The 20,711-nt window shown below is 40.0% G+C and overlaps 1 protein-coding gene across 5 annotated transcripts in view; it reads right to left on the reverse strand.

Moving 5' to 3' along the window:
• Positions 1-20,711, reverse strand: part of Sphkap (SPHK1 interactor, AKAP domain containing) — a 152,970-nt gene that overhangs the window by 3,211 nt on the left and 129,048 nt on the right. For 3 of the 5 annotated variants that reach the window (XM_006496577.4, XM_006496575.4, XM_006496576.4), the window contains 5 exons: positions 16,966-20,683; positions 8,650-8,835; positions 7,317-7,403; positions 5,130-5,182; positions 4,857-5,041 (listed from right to left, as the gene is read on the reverse strand). In XM_006496577.4, coding sequence (XP_006496640.1) covers positions 4,857-5,041; positions 5,130-5,182; positions 7,317-7,403; positions 8,650-8,835; positions 16,966-20,683 — 4,229 coding nt within the window. The remainder of the gene's footprint in view (positions 1-4,856; positions 5,042-5,129; positions 5,183-7,316; positions 7,404-8,649; positions 8,836-16,965; positions 20,684-20,711) is intronic. The other 2 variants (NM_172430.4, NM_001356547.1) reach the window with 1 other exon arrangement.

The raw sequence follows: 20,711 nt of genomic DNA on the forward strand, positions 1-20,711 counted from the left end.
ATAATTCTCAACTGAAATGAAACATCATGAAGATGGCTAAAGGCCACATGTCTTGGAGTGGGAAATGGCAGCAGCAAGTTTCTAACTAGAAGATGGTTCCTGGGAATGACTCTCATCACAGGGTGAATGACAGCAGGCATATACATCTGTAAGGTAGGATTTCTATGACCTCATCTTACTATTCATGACAGCAGCAATGGAAGCTCAGTTTATTTAGCTCCATGTGTCTTTGTTGTACTTTTGGAGAAATCACTAGTTGTCTGGAATAACTATCCTGTCTGGTTTCAGCTCAGCCTGATTCTGACACTTCAGAGTCAGATGTGAACCTTCATGGAAAGGCTTTGCTTACAATGCAAATACCTCAAGGAACGAATGGCTTATGGAGACAGCTGAGAATGATTTTGTGAAATGTTACTAGTATTTTGGTGTATATATATATATATATATATATATATATATATATATATATATACACACACACACTCAGGACAGGATTTAGATGAAACAAGAGTGGAAACAGAAGGCTTAAAAGTATTAATAACCATATAAATAAGGGGGTGGAGGAGGCTATGACATCTGATTAATTCAATTAATCAACCATTCTTATTGGAAATCTGAAGAATAGACAGATATCTATAGCCTGGATATTAAGCTTTTATGAAATCACTGAGGGGTGCTCATAGGCCAAGAATCTCACATAAGATTTCCATGACAAGTCACACATGACCTTTTGCCAAAATCTTCTATTAATGGTACATCTTCTTTCTTCACACATCTTATGAAGGTCAAGTCAATGGAAAGTGTACCTACACTGAATTTGCCGAAGCTTCATTCTGTAAACCCTAGCTTACTCTACCACCACCTTACCACTTCTGTCTCTGAGGCACTGCTTGGCTGAGAACTCTGAAGAAGATACTCTTCCCAGAACCTATTACAGCTTCTTTCCATCTACCAGGGCCTTTGAAAAGGACATTTCAGAGTGGTGAGGACCAAAACTTCTGGTCGGTGAATGACCCAAAGCACTTAAAGTGCCCTGGAGTTAGGCCACTCAACTAGTAGCTTTTGGGATGGCCATTGGCTAGAGTATGTCTGCTGATTTCTAAGGTCAGTCTGTTATCCCATTAGACTACCTTGTTGTTGTTATTGATTTTTGTTTGTTTGTTTGTTTGTTTGTTTCTGAGACAGGGTCATCTTATGGAGCTGTGACCATTCTAGAGTTTGCTACGCAGACCAGGATGATCTCAATCACATTAATGGTGATCATATTGCTTCCACTTTTCAGGTACTGGGACCATAGGAATGTGTCAGCATGCACTAAAGGCAACAGATGTATTGGTTTAATTAATATTGGATCCTGAAACCTTGGAGCAGGTGTGTAGTTGGTGAGTGATACAGCCTTGTGCTTCCTTCATAAGAAATAGTGAGATTGAAATGCAGTTGTGAATAGACAGAAAAGGCATTTCCAGCTCAGTGTTACCGCCTCTCCTTCCTGTGGTACTCAGGATCGAATGTAGAATGCCCTGCATGCTAGCTAAGTGCTCTCTCATGAACCTCTTTTCAATTTTGTATTTTGAGACAAGCGCTTACTAAATTGCTCAAGGTCACCATAAACTCTACCACCCAGGCTGAACTTGAATTTTCAGTTCTCTTGCCTCAACCTCCCTAGTAGCTAGGATTTACAAGTTGCTACCACCAGGTCACCAGAACCAGTTGTTGTTGTCCTGTTTTTAGAGCTACATTCTACTAGCAATTGACCCTAGAGCTTCCATTAAGCCTGTTCAGTTTATGGTCATAATCAGCTTTAGGATGTTAGGGATTTGGGTTTTTAGCCTGCTCTACTAACAAACAAACAACAGCAAAAAACCATTTCAGTATTGACATTTCCCAATCAACAGTAGTTGAGTTCCTTTTCTGTAGACAACAACAGACGTTAGACTTTTTTTTTTAAGCAAAAGTTGTATCTTGGGAAAATCACAAGTATCTGTTTTCTGTGACACTCTATCGCAGGCTCATTCATCTGATGAAGAAAGCTTCATTAGCTGTTGAACCTTTGTATTCGCAGATGCATTTTGTAGATTTGATTGTTTCCAATTTATAGTACAATTATGGGAATTGCAGCAAGCTGTGTGTCTGTGTTTGTGTGTTTGTGAGTTTGATGCATTCAATGCATACTTCTGAAAGCTGTCACTGTCTTTTGCTCCAAGGCAGAAATTAGACTTCATTAAGCAGAGTGAGGGGGTCCCTACGTTGTCCCTGACTTTATGGCCTATGAAGCCCCGATTCGGAACTTGGGCTGGGTTCTAGAGTTCTGGACCTTCACATGGACCTGGTGCTTCTGTCTTATTTTCAGTGGACAGTCTGCACTAACTGGTAAGGCTCTGGGTTTGAAAGGCTTTCTGGGGTGATTCTAACACTCCCCAATTTGAGATTTCTGATGAAAGGATTAATGGAATGGAATGTTTTGTTTGTTTGTTTGTTTGTTTTTTTTTTTTTTTTGAGTGGATGGAAGGAACTTAAAGATTTGAATTGTGAATGTGTTTTCCAGGTAATTTTGTTTTCATGGGTGTGGTTCAGATACTAACTTTTTAGATACATCTTAATTTCTTTATTCAGAATCAACTCCGCCCTTGGACTTGGAGCTTAGAACAGTACCAGGATGGAGAGGGTAATCTAGGAATGTTTTAAATGTAAGATGTTCTAGGGCATGTAGTCTTCTAATGATTAAGTAAATGACAAATGAAGGGGATGCTGGAAAATGAAGGCGCATTGGGTCATTAGACAACTGACAATGTACTAAGCATGTGGGTTCCTGTTAATTTGCTTTTCCTGTGACTCATTTTTGTTGTCTTTAAGTCCCAAGTTTTCAAAAAGTCCGGGGAACGATGACTGTGCTGGGGTTCATGTTCCCCTCTCCTTTATCACACACCTCCATTTTCACTAAGTGGGAAGGTTAGTAAGCTGAGACCACCACAAATAGATACATATTGACTAAATTAATTGTTGAGAAAATTAAGTCAGCATTCCTAGAAATAAAGATTTAAGGTTTTGGGGCTGAGATGTAATTGTGTTATAAGAATGCTCACCTAACATGCATGAAGCCTGGGGTTCATTTCCCAGAACAACACAAGCTGGCACATGACTCTAATACCAGCATGTGGGAGGTTGAGGCAGGAAGGTCAGACATTCAAGGTTGGTGCTAGAGGGATTGATCAGCAGTTAAGCTCACAGACTGCTCTTGTAGAAGGTCCAAGTTCTGTTCCTAGCCTCCATATTGGGCAGCTCACAATGGCCTGTAACTCCAGGGAATCAGATACTCTCTTCTGACCTTTAGTGGTACTTAACACTGACATACATATGTACATAATTAAAATAAATTCAAAGTTATCACCTGCTTCCCAGAGAGTTCAAGGCCAGTTTGGACTACATAAGACCTTGACTCAAACAAACACAAAACAACAGCAATGAACAGATGTAGGGTATTCATATGTCGCTATGCTTGACGCTGAGTGTCTGTGGGAGATTGGATTTTCTGAACTTAGGGTTTCTTTTCTCTGAGAAGATGAGGAGCTAATGAAATGTTGCTGATTTTGCACACTATCTCTACTGCTCTTATTCATACTCTTAAAACCTGGTCATAGACAACCAAGGTTGATGCTCATTTCTATCAAAGCCCTTGTATGCAGAGAGCCTTCATTAACTCAGAACAAAACCTGGAAATTATAGCCCTTAAGACTGCTTCATCTATATTTAAGTCTCACAAGATGATTGATATGAATATGTGCAAAATCATCTCATGTTTTTTCCTGATAACAGGAGTGAATCCTCTGTCTTCTCAGAAACATAGCTATTTACAAAGACAGACATTCACTTTAAAATTGGTAGATATAAACAAATACCTAGTTAAGACGTGGTTTACACATTAAAGCATCAGTAACATATCTGCTACCCTTGCAAAATGGAGAATTTATTAGACTTACATGGAAGTGACACCTTAAAAGTGGTGGATTAAATTAAATGTTTCGTTAATATATCACCTGAAAATGTACTAGGGGACCTTTTACTCAGCAAAGCACACAGATATAAAACCAACCCTTTAAGTGAACCTTGGAACATTGTCTTCCTGAGAACATTCTTGCTTCCCTCCGGTGAGACCAAGTATGGCTTGGGAGGGGTACTGTGTGATTTGGATTATACCCTCATAGTCCATGCGTGAGCCAGCTTAGGCATGGAGAAATTGAAATTGAAGGGAGTGTTTATCAAGCAAGGAGCCCTGCATCACTTTGACAACAAAGGAAGAACAATTAGGACATTTGGGTTGGGTGGACTTGAACATAAAAAGAACAAAGTGCTGGTTGAAGAGAGGCAGAAGTGGGAGAAGGGATAGGGGGAGGGGCGGCAACCTCTCCAGCAGCCAATCTGATTGGCTGAGGTTAAAGAGATGTCGAAACTGTTCTAATTTCCCAGTGTGTGGGCAAGAAAATAAGGGTTTTATCTCAGGATGCTGGATTTTGGCACTGAACTTTAGCGAGTAATCGCACATTAAAACAACAACAACAACAACAACAACACTCTAACGGCTACAGTCTCCTCAGATCCTTTTGTCTTTATCAGCAACTATGTAAGAAGCTGAAGGTTCATGAAACAATATTGGTGAATACACAATCATAGCTTGGCTCTTGAAAGTATTCCCAAGATTGATTTTTGTTTTGTTTGTTTTATTTTGTTTGTTTGTTTGAGAGAAATCAAGATGAAACACTACAAGTTCCTGTGGGTTGCATGGGCACTCACTGGGTTTCCAGCTGGGATAAAAAGCACAGAACCGTGTTATTATCTGACCCAGACAGCGGAATTGGTACCTTTTCAATTCTGCTTTCCTGAGATTTCTTAAAGTAGATTGTTGGGATCCCCAGTTCGGAGGCAGCTATCCACTGCAGAGTGGCTCGAAGCTCAGCATCAGGACACTCTGGCTCCAGGTCAAAGTTGATCACCAGTAGGCTCCTCTGGGGGCTGGCAGCTCTCCCTGGCAGTCCAGAGGCATGTTCTGAACAGACACAACCACAACCTTACTCTGCTTTCCAAAAGGACACCTCGGGCAATTGTGCGATAAAAAGGATGGTAACATGGCTTACCCTTTATGCTTTCTGATTGTTCTTTAAGAATCTCCTTTTCTTCTACTAATTCACTTTGGGAGAAAACAACAGTATATGGTTGGTAATGCTTTTGAAGAATAAGCTGTAATGGAGGATGAGGTGATAGGTGTTTCTGAGCTACAAACATGTGGAACTCATTCTTATGGTATCACAGAACAGATTAGATCCAGGTGAGTATTGCACAGGGCATTTGGGTCTGCCATTAGTGTTCTCCCCACCTCTGCCACCAAAGAGTGTTCCCATGTATCTTGAATGGCATTAGTTAGATAAGTCAGGGGGGACGATTCTGATAATTACATCTTTGTTTCTTTTCAGTAATTCCCTTTCCATGAACCTCTACGGGGCTGAAGAGTTAAAGAGATATTTGAAGTAACTGGTTATAATTTGCAGAGTTATCCTCCAGCTTTATACCTGCCTCTTGCTGGACTATATTTTTCCATTTTATCATACAATGTGTTTCTCTGTGCAGTGACAATATCGCACATTGGAATTTTAAAGTAGGAAGAGACATTTACATGCTGACTGTTCTGTGAGCTGGAATAAAGACAATCAGCAAACTGTAAAACTTAAACATTATAGCAGAGTGTCTCAATACTAGAATCTTTATTCTTTTCCATTGTTTTTATTTGGTAGAGCAGGCTGGAGATTGCACATAACCAACCTGAGCCTCTCCTTAGCCATGGCCATGTTTATTATTGGAGGTTTTTAGTTGTTGTTGTTGTTTGCATTATGTATACATATTATAGAGCCCTGTAGTGGGAAGACCCGGTGAACATTTCTGAAATAAAATCATGTAGCTCAGTAGCTGAGAAGTGACCATCTTGGCAAGTCTGTATATGTCCTATATTTTTCTAGTCTCTAGAAATTTGTTATGAGGCTTTTAAAAGTGAGTCTTTTAGTGATAAAAGATTATCTTAACTTCCCTGTTGCAGCTAAGATCTGGCTAATGCATTCCATTGTATGGGGAAATTCTATTTCATTAGTGAGGTAAGTTTCATTGCAGTAGAGAGAAAGACTAATAGCCATTTTCTCACTCATACTTAATTATTTTCAGGACCATCAATTTTCTAAGGGTTCAGAGTCTCTTCTCGATCACTCTGCAAGTAGCATAAATGTCTTAGAAAGGGGTGGGTACAATTTCTGGCATTATGTAATGTAATGATGGGATCCTGAGGAGGGATGCAGGTGATCTTGGCTTTCCCTCAATATGAGTTTTTCTTGAAGTTACAGTCTCAGATTACAAAGAAATATGGAGAAAATGCCAAGTTAATGTTTCCCAAAAGGTAAAAATTAATCTATCACAAAATAATTTTTTGAATTTTTTGAATTTGTTTTTGGTCCCCCCCTAAATAGATCATGTATGCATTCATGTTTACTTGAACATGTTATTTCACACTTAACCAGTGGAAAATAAAGTCAATGAATCTATAGTTAGCCAGAGGGAAATACATTAGGAATAGCCATTAGACCAATATGGCTTTATTAGTTCAGAATACTCAAATTATATTCTAAGTCATCATGATGAAAATTAGAATACAATTCAGTTGATTTTCTAGAATAATCACCAATTCTAGAAGTAGCCATGACTTCAGGTTGCCTTCCCATTTTGTGTTCTTTTATGTAGTACATCTCCAAGTGCTATTTTTTGATTTTGGTCTCTAAGAAGACCTCATATTGAAAAAGCATAGTTATTGCCTGGGGGTGAATAACATCTCTCTCATGGCCACCCTTGATGTTAGATACATTCCATATCAGTAACCCCAGTGTCCACAAGCCAAGGAAAAGCCATTCATATTTAATTTTACTGAAATGACTGTGTTCTATAGCAAAGGCTAGGTATTGAATAGTCTTCTGAAAGAGGCATGGTATGGTACACTTCAGATAGAATTTTTTGTTTGTTGTTTCTGTAAATCAAAATAAGTAAGTTGACATATACGTCTATTATATTGACAAGCTTTATCTGCAATGACCATTTTGTAAGTGACAGGTTTGAAACCGAGAAAGCAGGCAGTAATGGGTGAAGTTTAGTCCTTTACTCCAGTGACATGGAACCACAGTGGCACAGACATAATGAATTGGTGGCTGGGCACAACCTTCATGATTACGATGGACTGCTGGATGGAATTGGAGAGGTGCTGTCAGTCACTGAGTCACGTGGCTACTTACTTAATCATGGGAGAAGACGGTATGCTTTCCTGATAAATGTCCAGGTCCATAATGCCAAGACTGCTAGTGCCACTACTGTTGCCATTGCTGACAAAGCAAAAGTTTACATATTAATAATGCCTATCTCCATGCTTGGCCACACTGCTGACTCTCATGTAGGGAGAGGGCCTTTGTTGCTCCCTAGGACACACGATCTCTTTGTGCCTGACCTTCTGCATTGGTATTGATGTTTGACCAAATTAAAGGAAGACACAAGGTAGAAGCCAACTGTGTTTATGACAGTAATGCTGATGCTGATTTATAATGTCTGAAGTGGTGCCACACGCAGTGGATTATACATAATTGGTAATAATCATCATTTCTCTTTACTTATTTATTCTGGTTAGAGAGAGGGTATTTATCATGAAGACTCCTTGCCATTGGACGTACTTACAGAGTTGAATATACTACTAAAAATTTGGCCAGGTTATCTGCCTGCTTCTTGCATCTAGAAGGAAGCCTATAAGAATATAAATTTGACTTCTTGCTTTCCTTGAGGACTAAAGAGTTTACAAATACAAAAATGGATAAGGTTTTGTTCTTTCAACCTCAGAGAAGGAGCAACATGTTTCTCTGTCTCTATTTTATAACATTTAGTAGGAATATTTGAAATTTGAGACCACTTATTTAATGTAAAATGATCCTACATCTCAGGTTGTATTGCCAGTCACTGGACTTTCAAAGATCTTTTATCTACACCTGGGTGTTTTGGTCTAACATTCCAGCTACTCTTCCTGGACAGTCTGGCCTGTGGTCAAAAGGATTCTGGACAGAAAATATCACATTAGTGGTTACAGCTAGATGCCCTGCTCGAGCTTTTCCAGAAACAACGCAGTGGGCACGGGAGATAAAGAAAGGGAAAAGACAGGGCAAGCGGCATAGTAGTGTGTTAATACTTGCTTCATATAAACCCAGCTAGGGTTGCATCTGAAATCACATAAATCAGACAGAAAGTTCAAACTCATCAAGTGTAACATCAGTTTTCATTAAGACAAACTAGCAGTTCTTAGCACTGAGTATATCCAGTGTAACTTTTAGGGAAGGGTGCACAGCTTACTATTAAATATGGCCAAGGTAATTCAAGCCCTACCTAGATATTAAGATAGTTTTTAGCCCCATTATGATGTGTAAGGACCATGGCCAACTGGGAGCTTACCCCCTTGTTTTTGTTTGTAGGTTTTTTTTCTTCTCCCTGGTCTATTAAGGGCACCTGGCACTGGACCATAACATGCATTTTTGGAGTCCTCATTGAGGCTGCCTTCCTTAGGATGCTAAGGGAAGAGGAAGTGCTTACCTCATGGACCGCTCGCTGAGCTGCAGAAAGCTGCTTGTGTCGTCTGGGATGTCCTCCTCATTGGCCAGCTGGGACCAGCTGCCTGTACTCTCCTCGCTGCTGCTAGGAGGGTTCCGGGACTCATCTCGGGGTATGTCTTCTTTCAAGACCTCCACTTCTACTTCCCCACTGGTCTCAAGGCTGTCACTGTGGACATCAAGGCATTATTATCAAGAGAGGAGGTACAATATAGAGCTGTTCGCAGAGCCCTACACTGGGCAGCCATAAGCCTGTGTCTCCACATACCAGGCAGGATGTTGGTCACAGGTGGAGTCTTTCTGTAGGTGTTTGCTCCCTTTTAAGCCATGTAGTATTTTTTTTTCTCATAGTTAAACTCCATCAGTTTTCCTGTGTCTTCCACTTACTATTTTCTGCATTTATTTTTAGAGTATGTTGAAAAGAATCATGGGGATACAGTGGTGTTTATCATATTTATTTATGTGTGTGTGTGTGTGTGTGTGTGTGTGTGTGTGTGTGTGTGTGTGTATGTGTGTAGGTGTGTGCTGGTGCGCATATGCCATGGGACTCATGTGGGGGTCAGAGGGAAACCTGAGAGAGTTGGGTCTTGCCTTCCACCTGTGGACTCAAGTGATGGGAACTCAGGCTGCCAGGCCAGGTACCATGTGCCCTCAGACAACCATGTGGTTGTGCATAGTGTTCTTTCCCGTTTAATAAGACTGGATTTCCTTCCTACAGTATTGAGATTTCCATACTATAGAAGAGATTTCCATACTATAGATGGGCATGGTTAAAGGAGGTGGTGTTTAGTTAAAAAATGTATATATGAAATAAACATGGGAATAACAGAGAGACTTAGGCCCCATTTGTTCACCAGTTTAAAAAACAATGTGGGGCCTAATTCCTTCTTAATTTAGGACCTTTATACGATAGAACAATTCACACAAGGATATTTCTTGCTAAGGGAGCTGAGTCCTAGTGACTGACATAAACTATCCAGGTTAACAGATGAGCTTGTCAGCACATTTTGTTTTATCTTAATTTCATGCTCCATTTACAGCAAACCTCACATCTGTGCCATAGAAAGGCAAGTCAGAACCACACATGATTAGCCAGAGCACTAGTTTTTATTTGCTTTTGGGAGAAGCTTATCTTATCACGTTCCTTATTTACTGGTGAATGATGGACAAATGTGCCACGTAGAAGCGTGTCATTTGGCAGCCTCCATTCTGACCCCTCAGTTTGCACAAGTGCGCTGGAGAACGAGGGCCTTATTGAAGTCAATTATCCATTCTCCTGATTTTATCTCATACGCCTCCGTACCATCTGCATCAAGAGTTGTAAGATTTCCTTAGGTCCGGTTTTCTTTTAACACAATCTATGTTTATTTGAAGCCATCACCATAAATGGAAAGTAGATATCACTCAGCACAGGTAGGACGTAACCATTTAAGTACACAGCTGGTGAGAGCCCTCATTGCAGGGGCTGTGCAGTGTTTATTATTATCGAAAGCCCTTTGAAAGGAGAAATGTAAGCAGACATTTTTATATCTTAGGAATTTTCTTTGAGTTAAATGCATACATATGCATGTGTTCAGTCCTTGAGGTATAAACAACATTTGATTTTTATGAATTTCCTCCCTTTATTTTTATAATCATTGATATGTACTCCCATTTTGATTATGTACTTTCAACTATTTTTTAAATTCAATATGCTATTTTATTTTATTTTTTTCTTGCATTTATTTGTTTATTTTGCATGTGTACGTGTGTGACTGAGTCTTCACTACAGCATGAATGTGGAGGTCAGAGAACAACATTTGCAGATCTGGTTTCCTTCTACCATGTGGGTCCTGGGGATCAAACCCAGGTCTGCAGGCTTTGCCCAGGGAGAATATTGCACCAGCCCTAATCTTTTTTAGTTTTTTAAGATGGACACTTAGAACATAGATAGACTTGTCTGGTTAAAAAACAGAAATACTTAAAAAGTGTAGATTTCTTCTGTAAGTAGCAATGCATGTCATGAATTTTAAACAGGTTTATAGTTTTCATCTGGAGTTTATTCTAATGTCTTCTGTGAGCAAAAGATAATTTGTTGATTCCTAATATAACAATTTCTAATTATTATGGAAGATTTTGTGTTCATCATTAACTTTTGGGTTAACTCCAGAATGATCTGAGAACATATTCTATATGTTTTAGATTCCTTTAAATATGTTGACTTGCATTTTGGCCTAGGGTACACCTTGACAAATGCTTTAAGGATGCCTGAAAAAATGATATGCTTTGCTGTTGGGTTAGACTGTTTTTGAGTTGTATAGGCTGAGTGAATGCTGCTTACCTTTCTTTTTAAGGATATTGTATTGGGCGTTTTAGAATTTCAAACAATGTAGTTTGAACATATTCATCCTCCTCCTCCTCGAATTTCTCCTGTTACACTTTTCCACCCTCCTTCCCAAATTTGACATATCTTCCTCTTTATTTTTTCTTTCTTTTCCCATGAGTTGAGTTTGTAGCCCAGTTGGTCTTTTGAGTGGTGAGTGCCCTGGGTGTGGCCAGCTTACTTAGGGTCCCATCAATAAGGAAAACCAGCCCTCCCTCTCACAGCAGCTCTTCAGTCATTGGTAGGATTTCATGTCTACTTTTTTTGTTCTGGGCTAGGATTTTGTCATGGTGGAGTTTGAGCAGGACTTATGTGTGGAGTCTCATCTCTTCAGTTCATTATGTGCATCTGCTTTGTGTCTGGAAGTTTTCTTGTTGCTTCTCTTGTAAACAGATACATACATTTCTAATCTGATCACATATTTTCATTATTTCATGAATTATTAAGAGAAGAATGCTAACTTTCCAGTACAACTCTCTCTATTTCTCCTTGTAGTTTTTAATAATTATCATTTGATGTTTTATTATTTAGGTGGTCTTGTACACAAGAAGATTGTCTGTTAGGTGGATTGACCTTCTTAGCTTATACAACATCATTATCCCTGGGAATACATTTTATTCTGAGGTCTATTTGACCTTTTACAATATTTTTGTTTTCCATCCTTTTACTCTTGGCCCATTTGAATTTTTATATTTTAGCTGCACACAGCTTATGCTAGGATTATGCATTTTTATGCAATAGGATAATCTCTGCTTTTAACTGAAGTGTTTAGATCATTGATAATTAATGTGACTATCAATAAGGCTGGCTTTAAATATATAATCTTGTTTTCTATTTGTCCCATCTGTTCTGAGTTTCATTTTTCCTTTGACTCCAGATTCCACTTAATCAACTGAGCAATTTTTAGATTTTCAAATTTTATTTCTACTATTGGTTTACAATTATGAATCTTTATTTCATATTTTCAGTGTTATTGCAGGGCTTTTGCTGTTTATATTCACTACATAGATTACTGTCACATAGAACTGACATGTAATGAAGTGTGTGTTGTGTAATGACCTATGCACTACATGCTTCTGTTTTTCCTCTCCCTATACTTTGTACCATGAGTGACAAGTATTTTAGTTTTTCACATACCTTAAAATGCTTTAGAAAACCCATTCTACTTAAAAGAGTATATTTTGAAGAAATGTAAAGCAATATAAGAAGACTGTGTTTGACATTGGCCCACCATGTTGCTATATGTGAACCTCTCTGACCCTTTATCTATCTTGAAGTCATTGTTAATATTCATTTCCATACATCCACAAAATTCTACTGACACTTATATAGTTTCCTAGTGGCATATGTATAAGTATATATGAATATATGTTATTTTTTGATGGATGTCAATTGCTTAGTTTTGAAAGAAACTGACAACTGTCTTCCAGAGCATTCATCCATTTTACACTAAAGCTGCACAGTGCTGAGTTATCATATGCCATTAGGAACTTCCAAATTCAAACAACAGAATATGCTGAGTATCTATTAATACAAACAGAATCCAAACCACTGCATGTGCAGCTGTTTTAAAAAAATCACTTTGTCAGATATCTGAGAGAAATAATTAAAGGAAGAAAGGCTCATTTAAGCTCATGACTTAAGTTATTAGTCTATGGCTACTTGGGTTGCTTCTAGGCCCACACATGGTGAAGCTGAACATCATGGTAGCATCATGTAGTGGAGCAAAGTAGCTCTCTTCATGACAGTCAAGAGGGAAAGTGGCAGACACACAGCAAGTATGGCCCCGGGGGATACTTCTCAACCTACTTCTTCCAACCTCTAAGTTTCTATCACACTAATGTAGTCAAACAATGGATCTAATCATAGATGGATACAAAGATTACATGAAACCTTTGTGGTAGAATCTCTTCCTAATGATTAGACTTACTAACTGGGAACCCAGCCTTCGAACCTTGAACCTTTGTCTATTTTCTAATAATTTGTTCATTTTCTTACTGCTGAATTTTGAGAGATTTTTCTTTTCACTGAAGTCATGCTGCTTTGTTAGGGCAGTCTCATGTTTACAACAGATTTGTCAACATATAAGAACATTTTGAATATTGACATTTAGATAATATTTTTATCAGGTATGTCTTTAAGAAATATGTTTTTAGTCTATGTTTTATCTTATTCTGCTGGCAGAAACTATTTAAGGAAAAAAGGACTTCTTTGTGTTTATAATGTGAGGCATAGAGGGAAGATAAAGCAGCAAGAATGTGAAGCAGTGGGTCACATGACATCCACAGTCAGGAAGCCGAGAGTTGGGTTGCTGGTGGTCCTCTGGCTTCTTCTAAGTTTTCTTTTTATTTGGTCTGGTACCTCAGCCTAAATGATAGTACCACCAACATTCAAGATGGATCTTCCCTCCTCAACTAAACCAACAGGAAACATCTTCATATCTAGTAGGGTACTATATGAGTTTAAATTCAGCTAACTTGACAATAGATGCCTGGTTGTTATGGAAACTCCTAAAGAAGCCTTATTTTCTTTCATTTGTAAATATTTATTTTTCCTCTTTTAAGTATTTGTTTATTTTTATTTAATGAATATGAATGTTTGCCTCCATAGCATGTGCATGCCTATTGGCTGCAGAGGCCAGAAGAAGGCATCAGATTTCTTGGAAGTAGAATTATGGATGATTGTGAGCACTACCTTGTGGATCCTGGAGTCCTCTGAAAAACCAGCATTTTTTTTTAACTGTTGAGCTATTTCCCCAGCTCAGAGACTTTGTCTTCTAAATGGTATCACTTTGCTCATTTGTCACAGACCAGTTTACTCTATTTGTACAGGTCTGTTGCATGCTTCTGAAACATCTGATTAATCCAGTGCTTGGGATATCCTCTAAATGCTCGAGTCAGCTTATCTCTTCTGCTTGAGAATTGATGTGTCAAAAGTTAAACAACTGCTCTTTAGTCCCCACTGCATGTCATGGTGTGTTAAGGAGAAAGTAATGGCCACCAACAGGATACTAGTTTTCTTCTTCAAAGACTTGAGAACTATAGTCTATACATCTTCAAAATATGATATTATTGAATCAACAGAGAGTTCCATTTAGGAATGATTTCCACAATGAATCATCAGTTGTGATTCTTTTTTTTTTTTAAATCAAGTAATCAAAAAGTAAGAAAGTGGTTTCTAATTCACTGAGTTGGATTCTAACCACATTTTAAAGAACCGTGAAGATGTCCCCCAGATAGGACCCTAAAGTATCTTCAGGATAAAATCTTTCCCCACCACCAAGCAGCACTCAAACTACCCTTGTCACATTCCTTCCTCTTGCATGTAAGTTAGATGAACTCTTCTGTGGGGAATGGAGTTCTGGTTCCAGCTATTTTGACAAATCAAATCCCATGGCAGCAACTCTGACCTCAGAAAGTTGAACTGAACTGTGACTAATTTTTCTGCTTGGCAATCCTAGGAATTGTCTCGTTTCAATGAAACTCTTACATTGTCCATGACAGGTTTCCCTTTGGGAAAATCAGCCTCTCCCTGAAACAAAAGCCACCACAAACCTTCACCCAAATGACATTTTAAATAGCAATGGCAACCAAGTGAATTTATCGATTGTTCCTAATAAAGTATTGCATTAAGCATTTCGTACATAAATCATTTAAACTTTAAAAACTATTTTATATTATAATTATCATTTCTACTTATGAGTGAATAAAGCAAGATGAAACAGATTAGGAAACCGGTTCAAGCCAATTCTAGTTAAGATAGTGTAGTAGTTCATGTTATAGGGTGATTCTATTGCTCCATAAAACAAAAACAATATCCAATCCTTAGCCTTTGAGCTTTGTAATTAGAGCCAACTCTTGAACTTCTGGGGGTGGATAGTCCACATCCTTTCTGCTTTATTGGATGAAAAGCAGAATCCGACCTGAGGGGGTCGCATGCCTTTGTGATTACAGGGACTGAGAATCTGAGTCAGCTGTAGCATTTTCTTTTCGTACAGAATGTAAAGCTTTTGAAACTTTTCTAGGTTATGTCTGGTTATCCAATAACATCAATGATACTTAATTTAGAATTGTGCGGTAATAATCATTATTTGACTGTGTCTGCAACCATAGAGCTTGTAGGATATTAGTTCACAATGCTTCCTAATTCCGTGACCTTCACTGAATAAACATCTCCCAGCTTTTGCTGACTTTAAGTCAGGTTGCTGAAATCTGACTCTCTTTTTGTATCTATTTCAAACTATCATATCCTGAAAAGTTATACATTGGCTATTTTATATTGCTAGCTCTGATATATTTCTCCATAGTCACTCTAGCAAAACCTTTGATGAATACTGTAAGTAGTCAAAGGTTATTTGTGCTTTGGGTTTCTTTTTTTTCTCTTCTCCTTGTGCTTCTGGGGTTTTAGCCAATTGGAAAGGAAAGTTCTTAGCACTTTCTAACAGGAAATTCTCCTCTCTGACTGGACCCTATACTTTCTACACCATGTGGGCGGTGCCTTAGGACCTTGATCTCTTCTGCTCGGGACAAATGTACTCCAGATTTTAGAGAGCTGTAACTATTTATTAATAGCTATGTTCACTTTATATATACCGGTTAAATATAAAAAAAAATCTAAGGCCTTTTTGTAAATAATGAATGGCAGACATACATCTCTAAAAAGATTATGCAGGTCATTTCTTGAACTGTATGCTTCTAAAGCTTGAACTTTGTTTTTTTTTGTTTTCTGTTTTACTGACCTTTCATTATGGACTAAAAAGAAAGGGATAGTACAGTGGTCTCTTATGAGTAGTGTGCAGAAAGTGGAAGTTATGAAAGGAGCTGATGTTCTCAGCCTGAAGGAAAGAATTACCTTGCCCACAATTCAAAGTTTATTCCTGCTTACAGTACAATCTCCTGGAAAAGCGATGTCTAGATGCCAGAATTCCAGAGACACTATAGACCATGGAACAGTTATGCTATGCATCGAAAGAGCTGGCATTTGTTGGACATAGAGTCTCAATAGAGATTCTTAGAATAAGATGCAAAACAAAAAAACAAAACAAAAAAAAAAAACAAAAAAAAGAAAAAAGTAAAAGAAAAAAAGGAAAGAAAATTAACTCCATTGATTAAACAAAAACAATTAATCTCAAAATCTAAAACTAAAGTTTATTTAAAATAGCTATTTTCAAATGAAAAAAGTTGTTTATAGAATAAAATCATTACTGAATTCCAAATAGTTACATATCCTATTTCAGTATTGCCCCATTACCTAAAATGCTGAAGAATGTTCAAATGAATATTCTCAGTTAATTACAAAATAGCCCAAAAGAAATTTTTTCCAGCTAAAAGCAAGGTATACCAGCACTTTATCAGGCTCTGACTGGTTTTATAGTAATCAGACATGAAACATAGCTAAGCAACAACTATAGGGGCCAGGAGGTGACTTGATCCTTTTGGATGTGGGGATGAATTCACATTATTATTATTATTATTATTATTATTATTACTATTATTACTATTATTATTATTATTTGGTATTTCAGTGGCATGCAATAAAAACATAGCATTTTGAGCCAACAGTTACTATAGGTATATGAATAAAATTCCACGAGATGACCAGGAGGATTATTGATCTTGGATGTGAATGGAAGATCAGGCATTCGAAACAAAAAACAGCAGGTATATGAGGGGATGTAACCTCTGTCTACAATTACAGCAGGAGAGAAGAACAGGGGCCATAGGAAAGATGGACTAAAATGTCAGTGGATAAGGTGAGAGGAACATCTCCCTTTCTGCACATGTGCAGGGTCCTATGGAGGTCATTTACTGTCTTGGGAATTTACTTTGTCCATTGATAACACCCTTGTATTCCTCCCTAAGACTTAGACTAACCCTAAGCGAGATATAAACACAGAAGAGCATGAGCCCTGTATGGTTTAAGAGGTGATCAACTTACCGAGAGCTCTGACAGGTGCTCGGAGCTGTGTCTTCATTTCTGGCCACATCTGGGATGGTTTCTTCAGGTTGGTGGCCTTCTGTTTCCTCTAGGGAGCCACTTTGGGAAAGGAAAGGTCCAGGTTCTCCAATGCACTCTTCTTTCTGATCTGTCTCTATCTGAATCAAAGGCACATCCCTTGAGCAGAGTGACCGCCTAGGGCTGTTGAGACCAGCAGCATTGTGGCATGCAGAGGTTTCTCTTCTAGGATCAAAATCACTGGGTTTTTTAACAGGAGCTGTTTTGCCTGGAGATGACACTGGGGAATGATTGCCTTCAGTAACAGCATCTTTTCTCTGGTAATCAACAGATTCCTGTACAAGCAGAGTTGGCCCCCTGTGTCCTTTGCTGGTGGCTAATCTGTTGGCATTCTTCTCTACTTGCAAAGGAGAACCACTGGAAACAGGGCCAGGACTGGCATTAGCTGCCTCGCTATCATCAGCAATGATTTTGTTCTTTCTCATGAGAGCCTCAATGGAGCTGGCCCATGTTTCATGAATTAGCATGTTTGTGATCTGGTCAGTCCCACTTCTGCGATACAAGCAGGAATCTGATTTGCAGAGGCCAGATGAGGAAGCCCTACTGACTGGCTGTACATTTACAGAATCTTGAGGGCAGTTTTGGGCAAAGCCATCTAAGGAGTTGGCTTTGACAGGCGCATTTACTGTTAGTCTGGAGCATGGCGACCTGCTGTCAGGCATAGATGACTGTCTGTAACACAGAGGGGATCGTGTAGAAGGAGACAGCAGGCCCGTGGTCCAATCATGGCTGCTACGTCTGGAGGAGGCACCATCTTTGCTTTCTTTCGCGATGTCCCTTAACATGTACCTATAGAACTCCTCTGTTATGCTCTCTGTACTGGATTGCTTAGAGGGGCAGCTCGGTCTCACGTTGAGGTGGTCGTTTTTCTGGCATGCCTGCTGCATCGCTGAGCTCATGATACTGCTGGCATTTTTGCCTGCGTAGTAATCCAGCAGCAACTCAAACCCTCTCCCTTCGTTTTCCATCTGTTTCACCATGAACCTGGAAAACTCATCGGTGATGCTCTCACAGCTGGACTGTTTGGAGACGGAGCTGGCCCTGCTAACTGGTTGGCTTAAGGTACTCATCAAACCCAGGCTGTTTACAAAGACCCTGGCTTCAGAGTCCTCCTCAGGAATGCTCTCACAGCTTGAGGCCTTCAGCCGGTTCCACCTATCGCCACCCAGAAGCCGAGTCCGGGAACAACTCTGGCCTTGCCACACCCCATCCACCATGGAAAACTCTGTGAGGTTCATGATCTTGGCTGCCACTTCATTGGCAAAGGTACTGACGGAATCAGGGATGTCTTCGAGGTTCATGGACTCATCCATGACTCTGTTCATCAGCTTCTCTTTCAGCTCTGGGTGCTCATCAGCTTTTCTCTTGATTTCACTGAGGCGAGGTGGCTTGTGTTTCCTCACGGTGCTTCCGGCGCTTGAGTTTTCCTTCTTCCTCTTCAAGGATCGGCAGGATCCGTTAGGCGCCGTTAAAAACTCGTTCCCTCTTTTCCAAGCACAAAACCAGGGCTGTTTGCCATTGGAGTTGTCAAGGCAGATTGCTGCAATTTCAGTTGCCATGGAGACAACAGTCTCTGCCAATTCTTCCGCAAAATCTGTGATGCCATAGACCTCGGACTGCTTTGCCTCTAGAGTAGACTGAGCAGGAACAGACAGGTCATCACCTAATAAGGATAGGTTAACTTGAGCTTCATTGTTTAGGGGTGTGGCACAGATGTATTTCTCTTGGGTGTTTGGAACAATGCTGTCTTCAGTTTCCTGGAAACCACTACAACCCTCGCTTGCTGTTGTCAATTTTCCTAGGTCTGTAGAGGCTCTTCGTTCATTGCTGTCATAATTTAGTGTATGATGAGGGTTCCTGGTATCCTCTCCCATAATCCCTTTCAGATATATTTCCTTGGGGAATGACTTAGCAGTTGAATCAAACATTCTATGACTGCAGGAGAATTCAGATTGCAACCTGGGGTTGTTGACCAGTTCTGGCCTTGCTCCGCCCTTGTTTGACTTAGGAGATGCATCCTCTACAAGATTCCTGATGACAAGGCCAGTACCGTGTGCATTGCTAAGAGGCTGGCTGCTGGGGCATGCAAAGGCTTTTACCCAGGCTTGACCAGCAGCCTGATCAAATGAGGGATGCTCACTGAGTGTTACAATGTGATTCATCTTTTTGAATGTGAAGCAGATCACATTGTGCAGCAGCTGGTTCACACTTTCCATCAAGGTGTCCAGAGTTCCACAGGGATGCCTTTCATCAGTGGGGTGAGCCATTGTAGTTTTCTGGTGAAGTTCATCCACGGAGTGCTTGAGGATGACATTGGACAAGGTGTGTGCCAGTTCATTCCTTTGAACACTTTCTGTGCACAGGGTCTGGGTTTTAGAAGTGGTTTCTATGATTCTCTGGTTCACAGATTCCAAGAGCTCACCAAGGCTGCTGTAAGCATCTGGCCTTGCTAAAATCAGAGTAGCCTCTCTGAGCAGAGCCTCTGCAATGGCTTCCTTCCCCAGTTCTGTGCTCCTCTCCATCACTAAACTTCCGATGGAGGATATTTCTTCAGAAGCCCCAGATGTAGGCAAGAGGTCAGTTGGAGCTACAGGACATGTCGCCTCTTCTTTTTCACATAAGCCACAGACAGCGACAGCACTTGCCACTTGTGTCATGCCACACAGAGCTGATGGGAAGGAATACTCGGTTGTAGAAGGTGCCATGAATGCTTGGGGCACTTGAGTTTGCTGTACCCCAGTGCCTCTCTGGGCATAGGTAGATACCAGGGATTCTTGCTCCATGGCGAATCTTTCTGTGGCCTGTGGACTGGAAATGGTTCCAATCACAGTGGCTGCACAAGCCAATGCAACTTCTAGGGCACTCTGAGTGGGTCTGCTGGAACTGTCTGCAGAAAAGATGCCCGAGGTTTCAACAAATTCCATGTCAGGCCAGGAGGAGACATTTGGCTCAGGGACTGTGTCACTGCCATCTGGGCTCTGCACAATGACAATTTTGGGTAGCTCGTTCCATGAACGAGGGACCACCATATCTTTTGTGCAACAGCCACTGGGAAGGAGAGCACTTCGCATAGAGAAACTGACTGCAGATTCCTGGGGGAGTGTGGGCTGTGACTGAGACAATCGGATGAAGGCATCTTGCATTACAGATTCTGCTAAGTTTGTGGCATACTCTCCGGTGCTGGCTTCTCCATTTTGAACGGGAGGAAGAGGGTTTGGAGTAACGTCATGGTCTCTGTGGCTGCCTCCCTGCTCACTGAGTACACTACACGGAGAAAGTACATCTTTCTTAACCATGGAGAGATAGGCATCTCTAGGGATGAACAGCATTTGAGATGTTTCTAGTTCCCCTTTGATATTTTCTGGGTAGGAGTAGTTTGTGGCCAGTTGCTTGTTCCCCGCCACTTCACTTTTCAGGTGTGATGGCCTGACTAAACGATTGAGACTTTTCAAGGACGTGTTCTCTTCTGTATTTTCCTTTGACCCTTCTGTTTTTGTGGAGGGCGTACGGTGTTTTCTAATGTGTTTTTCCCCTAAAGCACAATGCAACTTTTCCTTGTGGTAATCCCATCCTTCCTGGGTAGTTTCCTTTGGCTTTTTACTTTCCAAAACATTAGCTGACACATTTGTATTTTCCAAACCTAGTGAAGGGAAATTGAGAAACACTGT

Source organism: Mus musculus, chromosome 1 (assembly GCF_000001635.26).
Source record: "Mus musculus strain C57BL/6J chromosome 1, GRCm38.p6 C57BL/6J".
Taxonomy (NCBI): domain Eukaryota; kingdom Metazoa; phylum Chordata; class Mammalia; order Rodentia; family Muridae; genus Mus; species Mus musculus.